The sequence below is a fragment of the Calonectris borealis genome, chromosome 5, assembly GCF_964195595.1.
Source record: "Calonectris borealis chromosome 5, bCalBor7.hap1.2, whole genome shotgun sequence".
In the NCBI taxonomy this organism is placed as follows: domain Eukaryota; kingdom Metazoa; phylum Chordata; class Aves; order Procellariiformes; family Procellariidae; genus Calonectris; species Calonectris borealis.
This window is the reverse complement of record NC_134316.1, coordinates 39,937,516-39,951,811: the sequence shown is the minus strand read 5'-3', so window position 1 is coordinate 39,951,811 and position 14,296 is coordinate 39,937,516. Positions and strand designations below refer to the sequence as shown.

The 14,296-nt window shown below is 40.3% G+C and overlaps 1 protein-coding gene across 1 annotated transcript in view; it reads left to right on the top strand.

The window, feature by feature from the left end:
- MAP3K9 (mitogen-activated protein kinase kinase kinase 9) overlaps positions 1 to 13,832 on the top strand; it is a 60,958-nt gene extending 47,126 nt beyond the window's left edge. The window contains exons 5-11 of the mRNA XM_075151967.1: positions 409 to 584; positions 3,072 to 3,312; positions 4,462 to 4,584; positions 5,339 to 5,492; positions 10,360 to 10,472; positions 11,138 to 11,953; positions 13,266 to 13,832. Coding sequence (XP_075008068.1) covers positions 409 to 584; positions 3,072 to 3,312; positions 4,462 to 4,584; positions 5,339 to 5,492; positions 10,360 to 10,472; positions 11,138 to 11,953; positions 13,266 to 13,747 — 2,105 coding nt within the window. The 3' untranslated portion in view covers positions 13,748 to 13,832. The remainder of the gene's footprint in view (positions 1 to 408; positions 585 to 3,071; positions 3,313 to 4,461; positions 4,585 to 5,338; positions 5,493 to 10,359; positions 10,473 to 11,137; positions 11,954 to 13,265) is intronic.
- Positions 13,833 to 14,296: the final 464 nt, after the last annotated feature.

Below are 14,296 nucleotides of genomic sequence, written 5' to 3'. Positions count from 1 at the left end.
AGTGTGATAAAAGAACTGTTTGCACGAGTCTTGCATAGTATCTCCGCTCTGTGAGCACATACAACTTAAAGGAGAATATTTAAGGAAATTGTTTATGATTTTTAATATATGCTTGAAAATGTAACTTTCTGTAAAATTAGTAAACCTCTATTTTACTGGGCATATTATTGCAATAGAACCTAGAGATCAGGTAGTTCAAGATCTTAAGTGATGTTGGATATTGTATAAGCACAAAAGCATGAATTCCATGCTTGACTTACGATCGGACAATAGTCAGTGCGGAAAGATGGGGTAACACAGATAGTGTGCATGCCAGTCTTAACCACTGGGGATCAGTAAAGTACTACTCATCCTCTCAAACCTCCATACTGAGATGCTTTAGAGTTGCTTATCTTTGTCCTATTCTAGATTGTTGGAACCCTGACCCACACTCGCGACCTTCCTTTGCCAGTATCCTAGACCATCTCACCGCCATAGAAGAGTCTGGTTTCTTTGAAATGCCCAAAGATTCCTTCCACTCCCTGCAGGAAGACTGGAAACAAGAGATCCAAGAGATGTTTGATCAGCTCAGAGCCAAAGAAAAAGTAAGTAGAGAAAAATCACTCCATTGTGAGAGCTTGTGCTCTCTGGATTATAATTTTCCCATTTCATAATTCAAACAGGGATCATCGTTTAGTGCATCCCAGAGTTAATTTTGTATGTGCTTTACTGGAGCTTGTAATAAGTCCCCGAATCAATGGCAGGTTATAATACACACAAGGGCAGAATCATGAGTAAAAGAAATATCTGCATCCTGAGCTGCTACTCTTTCTAATATTATACCCTGTGCAAACTGCTATGATGAGTTGTCTTCATTGTTTAATGCATCTGATAACTATTTCACTGTTAGCATCTTAATTGAGAAGCCTAGTGATAACTGTTAACAGTAAACGTAGGAGGGGTAGTTTCAGCATATATACTCTAGCAAATATTGCAGCTTTGGTTCTGTCAGGTTTGTGTTTTCCAGGTTTTGAGCATAGCCAAAGTGGGTAGACTATAATAAACGTGAGTGCTACCAGGGGAATGGTCCAATAACTGTTATAATTGAGGTCCATCTGGGTAAATAGCAGGAAACAAAAATGCTAGCAGGAATAAAAGGAATTGTGACCAGCCTCAAAGAGTAGAAGTGAAAAAGATGAAATTTTCTTCAAGCATAGTTGCAGAAAGCACAGCTTGCTGCATCTATGTTAAGGTCCTTAAAGAGACTGTCTTTACAGTTGTTGGTATGAAATACTGCAGTGGAATCACTAAAGTAATAACATTTTTCTAAGTTCACCATCTCCTGCCTAAAAATAAATTTGTAATAAGCAGCCAACTTGATTTAGGCTCAGAAGTTGGGTTTAGGAAGCAGAGAGAAAGAAAAGGAGACCTTGGGACAGGGGAGAGAAGTCCTACAACAATACTTAAAACATTCCTATTCACATATTATAGTAGCTTTTGGGAAAAATAAAATAGCTAATAGGCATTTCCCTGCTGCTGTTGTCCCGTGGCATAACTGTGTTGGAACAGTTTTTGAAAACCAGAAACTTCAACAGACAAACAAAGACCAAACAGGAGTAGCTAGACTGCCCTCAGATTTTGAGTACTGTATTCCTCTGTAGCAATGGGGAAAGAGAATTTTGTATCCTATTCACCTCATGAGTAAATTGTACCAAACCTCCATGGTGATGGGACAGGTAACAATGTTGTTGTCAAAAAAAAAAGAAAAAAATCTAAACTAAAATCTATCTGATAATCTATCTGAAGTTTACCTTGAATTCTTCAGTTCTTATTTTCTGCAGTGGAATTAGCCAGCTGGAGATAATTATTCTGAGTGCTGAATTCTTTTGTCCTTGTGGTGAGAGGAGAGGAGTGCAGTGAGAAGACATTTTGAGATCTCAAGGACAATTTCAGTTGATTCATTTTGTCAACAAGGGAAAGATTGAAAAGTTTGCCTTATGCATCTTTATCGCTAAGGAGCAGCCATGCTTGGTGGAAAATGATGGGAATGACCTCCTGATGATGTTTTCTTCATTCTTTTTTTATGTTAGATCTGTGCTGTTTGCTATTTTATGATGCATGAGGTGGCAAAGTTATTTTTAAACAGTTAAAGTCAATGCTGAAGTTAACATAGGTACTTACTGAACAGGAAAGCAAGGATTAATTATTTTCAATGTTGTGAATAGATCTTCCAAAATGAGTTCCCATATGCATAGTACTCTCCAGTGGCTCTTGTAAACATGTTCATGTCAGATATCCAGCATATTTTCTCATCACACTGAACTTAGGATTCAGTGTCTTTTCACAGAATCACAGAATGGTTGAAGTTGGAGGGACCTCTGGAGGTCATGTGGTCCAACTCCCCTACTCAAGCAGGGCCACCTAGAGCCAGTTGCTCAGGACCACGTCCAGATGGCTTTTGAATATCTCCAGGGAGGGAGATTCCACAACCTCTCTGGGCAACCTGTGCCAGTGCTCAGTGACACTCAGTAAAAAAGTGTTCAGAGGGAGTCTCCTATGTTTCAGTGTGTGGCCGTTGCCTCTTGTCCTGTCACTGGGCACTGCTGAGAAGAGCCTGGCTCTATCTTCTTTGCACCCTTCCTGCAGGTTTTTATATACACAGATAAGACCCCCTCTTCCCCTCACCCAAGCAGTCTCTTTGCTAGGATAAACAGTCCCATCTCTCTCAGCCCTTCCTCATAGGACAGATGCTCCAGTCTCGATCATCTTCACGACCCTTTGTTGGACTCTCTCCAGCATGTCCATGTCTTTCTTGTACTGGAGAGCCCAGAACTGGACACAGGATTCCAGGTGTGGCCTCACAAGTGCTGATGTACAAATTTTAATACTGATACGAAGGGCCTTGAATAGCAAGCATAGAAGTTCTTCAGGATTGTTTTAGATTTTTGGCTTTCAGCTGAGCCTTTAAACAGTGGCGCTAGCAGTGCTGTGAGTACAAGTCATTGCTGCTGTACCTTCAGAATAGGTAATGTTAGTCTTAACCCCCAGGTCACAAGGTAGCTTTTCGTTTCTCCTTTCTTATCTCCCTGCAGGAGCTGCGCACATGGGAAGAAGAGCTGACTCGTGCTGCTGTTGAACAGAAGAACCACGAGGAGTTGCTACGAAGGCGGGAACAGGAGCTGGCAGAACGCGAGATTGACATCCTGGAAAGGGAGCTCAACATCATCATCCACCAGCTGTGTCAGGAGAAGCCTCGGGTGAAGAAACGCATGGGGAAGTTCAAGAGGAACCGGCTCAAGTTAAAAGATGGCAATCATATCAGCCTGCCTTCAGGTTGGTGAAATGGTTAGGCTGTGTCAGGCGAAATGGGAGGAACAGGTGAACCTGTAGCTTTGGTAGCTCCTTTCTACTAATACTTACATGTTAGAAAGTATTGGATGTACTTTAGGAAAAACATGCCTCTTTGGGATCAAGAAATGAAATTTGATGCTCTTGTGGCTAGCATTCCCCAAAATTCCAGGTATGAAGGCCAGAAGTAAATTTGAGATGTTACATGTTTGTTAGTCAATGGCTGTATATGGTTCACGGTAAAAATGTTGGTGTTGTAGTTTAACATGTTAATACTCAAAATGATCAGTTTAATAAAGGATGTACATAAAAAATGGTGGAGGTTTTTGCTCTGGGAATATTTTACATAATGCTGCAGCAGAAACCATAATCTACCGGATTTCTTGGTGCAGGAATCTAAAAATTATCAAAAATACCTTGATAGTTGTGAGACTACAGCCCTACATTGCTAGTTCATATGTGAACTCTTATTAACACACAAGTGACCTCCAATACCACCCTTCTGGAAGAAATGTTAAATATTGGTGAGGTGTCAGGGAAGTCACTCTGAAGATGGTGATTTGCAGAAATATTGAATCCTTAGCATTTCTGCTGTGGATTCTTATGGAGATTCAAATTTGTAAAAGAATAAAAGTGTGGGTTTTGTAAATCACCAAAGGCTCATCATTACCTCAAGGATGATGGCTTACACTATATTCTTTGTTTTCTGAGAGAGATTGCTGGTTCAGAAGAGCAATGATGATAAAATGTGCATGATAACTATGCCTTTCTTTAGGTCTGTAAGCACCTATTGCTGATGGTTTTGCTTAGCTTAAGAAACTGAGAGATAAGGTGAAAGGAATTTATATGGGGATATACTTTGGCATAAATGTCAACACATGGGGATTTATGTGTGTATGTATCTCACACATTCACGAAGATACATCTTCGTGTGTGTGAGCACACATTTTTATTCTGAAGTAACTGCATGTACGACGGGGGGATAGCAATTAGCTCTAAAGCTTCATTTCTACATAGATCCTGTAAATTGTGCTCTTTGAAAATTATCATAAATTATTATTTCTTTTTTCTTACAGTAAAAAAATAATTTTAACTTTCTACTTTTGTTTTGTTTTTTTTTCTTTTGGTAAACAGATTTCCAGCATAAATTCACTGTGCAGGCTTCTCCAACGATGGATAAAAGGAAAAGCTTGATCAGTAGCTGCTCCAGCCCTCCTGCAAGTCCTACCATTATTCCCAGACTCAGGGCCATACAGTGTAAGGAGCTCAATGTAGTATTGAATTTGGGAAATGTGCAGTCTGTCAGCGTGGTAAGATGCCAAGATTCCATATCTAGGACAGGACTGTAAAAAAAAAAATGTTCCTAAAATGTTTGCCTTGTGCCCTGCATGTATGCATTTAGAGAGAAAAATGGAGTGTGTTGGTGATGGGGGGGGAGTATCACCTTCTTTGGAGTCCAAACCTTAATTACCCAAGTTCCTGAAATATTGCTGTTTGATTGTATAGAAAATACATTCCTTAGGTGTACAGGTTAATTTTTAAAAATAATGATTTGCAGAATAGATCTGTGAAACATTATTGAAGTGGATTAAGTTACTGTTGGATAGAAAGAAAAACAAGGGCGCTTGTCATGAAAATGGTGTTCCCATAATAAAACAGAATTAGGCAGACAAGCGTGTATTAGAAGTATGAAAGGGATGTTAATTAATGTGTAGTGTTTGTATTGGATATCATGACACTTGTGTGTCTGGTATCAAACTGATGGCTCTAAAAGGGAAACAAGTGATGGAATAAAGCTGTAAAGCCTATCTATACGAATTTTGAAGGGATCTGATTGTTAGATCTGTGTTGATAAATGGTCAGAATTATGGGAAAGAAGCCTGAATGGATGTTTTCATTACTATTCCTGTTCTGGCCTATGTTTTATTCTTTATGTTGCTGTGGAACCAATTCTTTAATTTGTGTGTCACTTTTTCTTTCCCATTTTCTACTGTTCTTCCCACTTGTGAAGTGACTCCTGCTGAAAGCAGTAAAACGTGGGGACGAAGCTCAGTCCTTCCAAAGGAAGAAGGAGAGGAAGAAGAGAAGAGAGGCCAGAAGAAAAAGGGACGCACTTGGGGACCGAGCTCACTTTGTCACAAGGAGCTAGGTGCAGGAGAAGATGGGTAAGAGAGGGCCTGGAACCAGACTGGTTTCCAGGATCTAAAACTGGTTATGAGCTGGCTCACAGGAGATTTGCCTATCCTCTTGCAAACACTTTTCTGCTTCCAAACTTATTTGCTGTACCAGAGACATGAGAGATTCAGAACAGATTACAGAACTGCATTGTATTCCTTCCTAGAGGTCCAGCACTGACTGGTGCTTTCAGTGTCTGCTATTACCTTGTTATGTGTATTTTTAAGCAGTAGAACTTCTTAGCTGTGCAAACCTGTTTCTCTAGTAGCTTTTCTTTATTTACAGGCACAACTTTCTGTAGTTTCATATCATATCTGAAACTACTTCTCTCTTACAATTCTCAGCTATGCTTTTTCTTGTCTTAAATGCTATTATTTAAAAAGTATCTGGTAGAGCCAGACAAATATCTTCTCTTCAGGCTTTTGAAAAGGACACGTACCTTGAGTGAATACATCCTGAAAGTGATTTTTGCAGAGATACAAGGTTGTACCTCTGTTTCTATATATTCTTGTTCTGTGGCTTCTTTTTTTTTGTGTGAAATATTTTGTGTGAAATATTTATACCAGGACTCCAATGGATCATTGCTGAAATGCTGCTTTAAACATAGGAGTATTTTGATCTTCTAAGAGGTTTGAATGCCTTGTGATTTTTACTGGAGTTTGAAGCTTTTTCCCTGGCTAAACTGATAGTTTGACTCTTGCCATATTTTTTAGCAGGGAAAATAAAAGAACTGGTTATAATTTATCTTTAATATTATGTGCTCAGGTGTGAAATTCCTGGAAAATAGATGTTTACATAATGCATCACTATTGTAGTCCTCTGCAAGAGGCCTGGATCTAAGTGTTCTAATGACATTAAAATATGTTCTCCCTCAAAGGTACTCTTGACATGTTAACAGGGCAATGTGGAGGAAGCTGCTTTGACTGCTGCCTATGCTTTACCTATTCTATAGATAAAGTATAGCATTCTACAGAATTAAAACAGATGTCACACTTTAAAATCATTAATTATATAAAAGGGCAGGAGATCACTGAAGCTGGTAGAAAAACACTTCTACCTTGAAATCATGTTCTTAGAATTCTGGGAATAAAGCTCTTCAGTTTTCTGTTCATTACTGTACAGTCTGAAGCACTGAATTGCTTTTGGGCAGAGACAGCTGGAAAGGAGTTGCTTGCTAACCATGGTTGCTCTTAAAACTATCCTGTTCTCTCTACAACTGAGATGTTCTATAGTATTCATCACTTTTTCCGGGGAGACTCAATACACCTATGGCATTTTGCAGAGTATCTGAAACATGATAGTATTGCTGAGAGGGCAGTATGGTTAACATACAATGAACTACCGCTTCTTGCTGAGATCATGCCAGACTGCAGACTTTAATTTAAAGGGAGAAGAGTTGCAGTAAATGTTGGTGACTCAAAAGGTAGAGTGCTTGCTATTTTTAGAATTTTTAAATTCTAATTTTAGAGGGTAGGGGGATAAAAATTGGGGTAAAGTGAAGAGCTAAACCTAGGACAGAAAAGTCCAGTTCACGTCTTCTCCATGACACTGTTTTGGTAGCAGAAGTGCTGCTATTCTAGCTGCTTACATGACTCTGTGATCAAGGGAACTTGAATCTTCATCTTTTTTATCACCTTCCATGTGCTGTCCACAGGAGATAATTCCAAATATATGCAAGAATTACATTGTGGGAATTGCAATGAAATTCTCTAGCATGAGTAAACTGACCTATAATTAACATCAAGTAAAGGCAGTCATGAAAAGATGATACAGTCATTATTTACCCTTCTGCATTTATCTTTGAGCATAAGGAATATGCACAGTAGCAGAAGGTTGCTGTGCTGAATTGCAGAGAATGGATGAAGCTTTATGTTGGACTAGTGTTGTGACAGTTCATTTGTGATCTTACAGTATATTCTCAAGGATATATGGTGAAGCCTTAATTGTCTTTAAACTTGGCATTGATTAGTCTCAGACCGTTACTGTGGCATGGGTGATCTTTACCCTGTTTAAGTTTTCACGCTGGTGGTGTTACTGATTTTATGGAAGGTGACACTGGATGTGGGTTAGTCATAGTCTTTTAGCAGTTATCTCTTAAAATCTTGCAAGCTAAATAGGGGTGAGCCTGGAAACAGACACTTTTTATTCATGAGAGGATTGTATTAATGCCTCAACATGGTGTTACAGAATGGTATTAAGACACCAGAGATGCTGTCTTACAGTCGTAGGGAAGTTTTTTGCGATTTGCTGAGCAAATAAGCCTTGTCACCTTATCACTCCTAAAGAGAGGTGCTTTTGACTGCCAGATAGAAAAAGGGCAACAGAGAAGTAACTCAACCATAATACAATAAACAGAGTAATAACTTTCCTGTTATTTAATCTAAATAGATTACAGGTAAGAAGTCTTTAGGCTCCTGAATTGTCATGTTGGTGACTGAAATAGATAGTTTTGCTGCTTGTGCTTTCAAATCATTCCAGTTGCTCTTTCCTTGGACTAGTAACAGATAATACTGCTGTAGTAGGAATGTACTCTAAGTCAGCATGTTTTGAATTGTTTTCAAATGCACGCTACTGTCTAATTAAAAGGATGTGCAGCTATCCTTTGCACAGGTCTTCGGGGTCTGCTTGTAATTTGGGGGAGAGAGAGACGGAGCGAAAAATAAAAGGGAAGGATGAAGATTTTATAACCTTGAGGCAAACATTAGCAGGCCTTGAAATTATTCTGGTAGCTATTTATCTTTCTGTTCAGACTGAGCTGCGCTTTGTCAGTAACAGCAAATCTTAAGTTTGTTTTTTGCAAGAGAAGATTGCTCTGAGAAGTCATAAGGAAGCAAACTAAGTTGATGTGTCCTGCTGTACAATAAAGGGCAATTCCCAAGACCCTTTAGATAACTATGACTGTAAAGTGAAGGCTAAACTGAAGATTACTGCTGCCTACCACTTACAACTTTGCTATCTCTGCATACAGAGAACAGAGTATGTGTTTTCCCAGCTCCATGGAAATCTCACCTTCCTCAATAGTTGTCTACCCATATTGTAAGAACTTTGACATTTACTTTTGGAGGTGACCACACTGCTAATGTGGTTCGTTTTCACTCACTAGTTTTCCCCTAATATGCTGCTCTGTTTATAGTATTTTTCCTAACTATGCATGTTGTACACATGGATAATTTAGATACAACATACATTATTTGGTGGGTTGTGATACATACCTGAGTATAGTATGGAGGGAGTAAATCAGAACAGACCCACACACTGAATTGCATCTCTGTTCTAAAACCATGTGGTTGTCTGTCTTGACAAGTAGGATTCAGCACTGTGCTGTCTGGATTGAAGTTCATAGCAGGGTACTGCATGTGCCAGAATGGTTAACAGGGGGAAAATGATGGACTTCCAAGACAGTTGAGAACTACACAGGATACTTTTAGTGTAATGTCTATAGCACGGTCATCAACCAGCTGAACATGGGCTGCATCAAGTTTAGACATTGTGACCTTGCTATAGCAATATAGTTTGGTGTCAAGTAGGGCATCCCAGTTGGGTAGAGAGTAGAGGAAAAATACATACCAAGGCAAAAATACCTGATATAGTAAAACTTTGAAATCCTGCAATGGAAGCCATCTTAGAAATGCAGAGTGATTCTGGTGGAAAATAAGAATCATGAGAGATAACTTCTATATGCTCATATCCTTCTTTCTCTGTAAGGAGAGGATTGTAATGAATTATGTGTCTTATCAAAGAACAATGGAAGTTAGTAATGGAGCTGGAAGAGGTCTCATCTCTTAAGTTTTCTGTTCTTTCAATAACAAGTCGATGCTTTTGTGTGTCCAGTTGAGATCATTCAGACTATCCACAGATCTTTTTGCTCCTTTCATTCAATTTCTGCCTATCCTAAATGTATGTTAGCTTTTCACCAACACTACGATGTATTTCATGTTGGAGTTTGGAGAAAGGCACCAGAAATCTCCCAGTTCAGACTACATTGATAACTGAACAATAAAACTTTGCTGAGTGTTGGTATGTCAAAAAGTTGTGCTCCTTGCTCAAGTTGTTTCTGATGTCATGAAAGTACTGCAGGGAACAAACAGGATGATGGTAATGGATACCTATGAATGGGGACTACTAAAATAAGCTCAGGTGCCTGGTGACATACCTTTAAACACAGGTGATGTCAAAGTAGGGATTTGGGTTTTTCACTTGTTTGTTTTTGTGGGTTTGGGGGTTTTTTTTGTCTGTAAGTAAAAGAAACAATGACATGATTTATTATTTTAGTTACCTATTTTTCTATAATCTAGAACTTATGCTTTTAACTCTCTGTACTTCAATGCAGTGTTTTCTTTAGAGGAGAAATATTGGAGTTTATAATATAGAGGCATGACTTTGTTGTTACAATGACTTTAGCATATTATTGTCCCAGTGAGTGATCTTTGACTTTCATTGTTCATTTGTATTTCACACGGAAATGTTTTTGGAGATATTTTTCTCGTCCTCCTGCTGAGCACTTTATTTTTTACCTGCCATGATAGGTTTGCCTTGGTTCTTGGTTTAAAAAGAAAATGTTTCATCTGATTTTTGTAGTGGTGCTTTCTATTATTCTGCATTCATAGCTGTTGGTTATCAGCAGAGGTCTTTTGACTGCCATGGTGTAACAAATGAGGGAGGGACTTTTTGACTTTTTTTGCATTTGAAGGTGCTGTAAAGACGTTGTGAAGTGTCTTGCTATGGGAGGACTTCAAATCTATGTAATTAAGACGGATACATGTATACCTTAAGTAGAGCAATAGAGAATATAGAAAGGGGGGAATGAAAATTGGTTGTGAGCATGGTACATTTTCTCCCATCTTTCTACTATTTCAGTCTGAAAGCTCTGGTAGAAGGATACAAACAGTGGTCATCCAGTGCACCGAACCTTGGGAAGATCCAGAGAACTGCGCCTGCTTTCCCAGGATTCACCAGCTTAGCAGAGATGGGTAAAGGAATTCCCTGGACTTTATATTCTCATACCCACTTCCATTCACGTTTGAAGGAACCTCTCCTTTCCTGACCTTCACCTGGTACCTTACAGCAATGTTTTCATTTTGGTCGTATCCGTTTTTCTTTTATTCTTTGTGAAGTAATGACTTTCTCCTTCTGGATTTTCTTTTTGTTCACCTCTCTGCTTGTGCTTCTTATCTGTCAAGCTAACAAGCTTCCCTTAATTCCCTTCTAACTCCATGCTACTTCTCAGCTCCTTTCCTGTGAATGATATTTAGATGTGCAGCATGGTTACACCTTCACTTGCAAGGAGATCCTTATAATTTTCCTACCTTTTGCTCCCCACTCCCAAACATAAAAATTTACTCTAGAAGTAACTGAGGTGTAGATTGCTTCTGAAATGCTGTTCTGCAATTGATCCCAAATAGATTAATGTGTCACTAATTTCTTCCACTTTGATAGTGTTTCCAGTTAGTTGTCTCAGCCTGTCTGCTTTGGAGACAATAGCCTGTGAGTATTTGGCAGTTGGTGAATGATGCTTGCGACGAGGACAGTTGCGTCTTCTCAGAAGAAGCTTATTTTCATGTATATTTGTAAGATAGTGAAAATTGCCAGTGAAAATGTTACATCCATGCAAAGTCTATTTTCATTTGCTTTCCAGATGATGAAGACAGCGAATGTCTTAATGGGGAGGGCAAAGTGCACCCTTCACCTGGGCACAATCAGTCATACCTCTGCATCCCATTTCAGAAGAATGAAGACTGGGATGGCCCTTCTAGTGATGCCAATGAAGAGTCCACCCCTGTGAACTCTGCTACTAGTACCCCACAGCTGACACCCACCAACAGCCTCAAACGTAGTGGCTCCCACCACAAGCGATGTGAGGTTGCATTGCTTGGCTGTGGAGCAGTGCTGGCTGCTGCAGGCCTGGGTTTTGATCTGTTAGAAGCAGGGAAGTGTCAGCTGCTGATTGAGGAGGAGCCAGAGGTACCCAAGGAAGAGAAGAAGAAGCGTGACAGCATTTTCCAGCGAGCTGGACGCCCACGCAGGAGCACTAGTCCACCTTCCCGAAAGATCTTCAAGAAAGAGGATCCCATGTTGTTGCTAGGCGAGCCATCCACATCCCTCACCCTTCTTTCCCTGTCTTCCATTTCCGAATGTAATTCCACCCGGTCTTTGCTGCGCTCAGACAGCGATGAGATTGTGGTGTATGAAATGCCTGTCAGCCCAGTGACAGTCAAGGCTCCCTTGCCAGCCATTACCAACCCACTAGTCAATGTCCAGATCGAGAGGTTCAAACAAGACCCCAACCAGTCCCTGACTCCCACACACGTGACGGTCTCTTCCCACACCCAGCAAAGCGGGCACAGGCGCACACCTTCTGATGGGGCCATCAAAGGGAGTGGACTAGTTGTCAATGGGTGCCCAACCAGTGGATGCCCTTCCAGTAGCTGTTTAACTGGAGCACTGGGAGCAGGTAGGTTTTCAGCCATCTTCCTTTTCCTCTTCAGAATAAAGACCCAAACAGTATAATTACTTGTTAGGAAGTAAACATGTTGCTTATGCAGCATCCATTGTGATGGCCAGCCCAAAAGAAGAGCTTATGGATGCTGTCTTTACACAAATAATGCACAGAATAATGCAGTAATGGTCTCTGTTCCAGCATCTCTGCGCTAAGGAACTCTCCCTGCTCTCTGTGCTGTGAGGCAGAGCATAGTATTGTTTCTTAGACAAAGATGGTACCAAAGTACAAATACTGTGCATTTTTAGCAGTTCCTTGGGATTCCATCTCCATTGTCTTTATACATTTATTTGTGTTGCTGTTACAATTTTGAAGTAAATTCTGATCTTTAAGACAGTGAAAACTGGATTTCTAAAGCAGTTTGGGGCTGTGCCAATGTTGCTCTTACTCCTTTGCAAGCAAGAGGGATCTTCCTGGGTAGGTAGTGTACTCATGGTTGCAGTCTTTAGGAGTGGCTGTGACTTGATAACTTAAAAATGCTTCCCTGTTTTCTTGCCCTAGTAATTCAGAGGAAAAAAAAGGACTAGAATAAACAATTACAATCTGATTTAATTAGACTTTTCCCAATGGTAAAACAAAATGTGAGCTTGTCTGTTGAATGGCAGTCTGCAGTAAAATGTGGGTTAATGCAGCTAAGAATACTCATTAAAATGGTATTCATGAAAATTGAAAAGTTATGTTGTGTTTATAAAGTAAAATTAAAAAAAAAAAACAACAAAAAAAAAAAACAAAACAAAACAAAAAAAACCCCAAACCCCATCCTCCACCCCTAAACGAAAACAAACCAGGAAGCGTCCACAGTAGGTAGTGTTAAATGGCACTTCTAGGAAGTTGGTCCTGCTCGCTGCAAACAGGTGTCACACATCCTGCTGTGCAAGTGTCTCCCTGATCCATTCAAGCCGTTAATGGGTAATGTGCCCTCCAAAGGATTTGGGGAGTCCTCATCTCTGGTAGGAGGTCAAATCCATGTTCTCCAGTCTGAAAATTGAAGAAAGCAAATGAGCGAATGAACAAAACTTGCTACTTGTGCTAAGTCAGTGAAACAGGTGTTGCAATGTGTTGAGAACAGTGTAGGGATAAAGAAGCCTGTTACTCACTTCAGATTGGTGTAATCTTGAGGATACGGAGTTTGTAGATTCTGAATGGAGGCTTTCTGCTTTGAAAATGTTTTCACAGTGTACATACAGTAAATTGAGATCTGTTGGAACCATTTAGCAGTGACATCTAACATGTTTCCCTCTTCTCTTACGTTCTCTGTTTTGGATAGGTGTATTAAAAACACCTAGTCCAAGTAGAGATCCCAATGAGGTCCCTCGCCTGCCAGACCCCAACCTTGTTTTTCCTCCAACCCCGAGACGGTGGAATGCACAGCAGGACCCCACACTGGAAAGACCTAAGACATTGGAGTTCCTGCCCCGGCCACGTCCTGCAGCCAGTCGGCAGCGACTTGATCCCTGGTGGTTTGTGTCACCCAGCAATGCCAAGGGTGAATCTTCTGCCAACAGTTCAAGTACTGATACTCCAAGCAATCTGGACTCTTGTTTTGCTAGTAGCAGCAGCACGGTAGAAGAGAGACCTGGACTGCCTGCACTGCTTCCTTTCCAGGTGGGTCTTCCTGTAGAGGAGCGGACACTATTGGACATAGATGCTGAGGGGCAGAGCCAGGACAGCACCATTCCGCTATGCAGAAGTGAACTTAACACACACAAAGCTGCAGCATATGAACTCAAGCAAGAATTCTGGTCTTAGTATGAAATCCACTGGGGACAGTGAGCCCCTCTAAATTCAATCCTACTTTTTGCACTGAGAATGCACTTTGAAGACAGATGAGATGGAGGGATGCTACAGAGATCATATGGTGCTGCCTCTGCTGAAGATGTGTTGTTTGACTGCCTGATTTTTGTCTGCAGTTGGATGAAACTTGGCAACTCTGAGCTGCTGACTTTTGCTGTGGGGTTTTTCTGTAGTCTTCCCTGCCCTCTTATTGCAGTTTGAATCTTCAATGAGCTAAAATTATCATATCAAAGTCTTTGTTACTGACCTTGTAGGATTTGGCACTTGCAGTAAGTATATTGGTATCTATCCTGGTATTAATCAGTATTCTCAAAACTCAAATATTACACTACGGCAGACACCAGTATTGATGTTTTCCCAAGGAATCCAGGACAGAAACAAGTAAATATCTGGAGACTACCTTCTCTGAAATGTATTCAGATCATTAGATAGGCCTGGGAATTATGGTACCCACACTGAAGGAGCAGAAGTAGCTATCTTAGACTCGCTTGTCCTCTTTTGCTC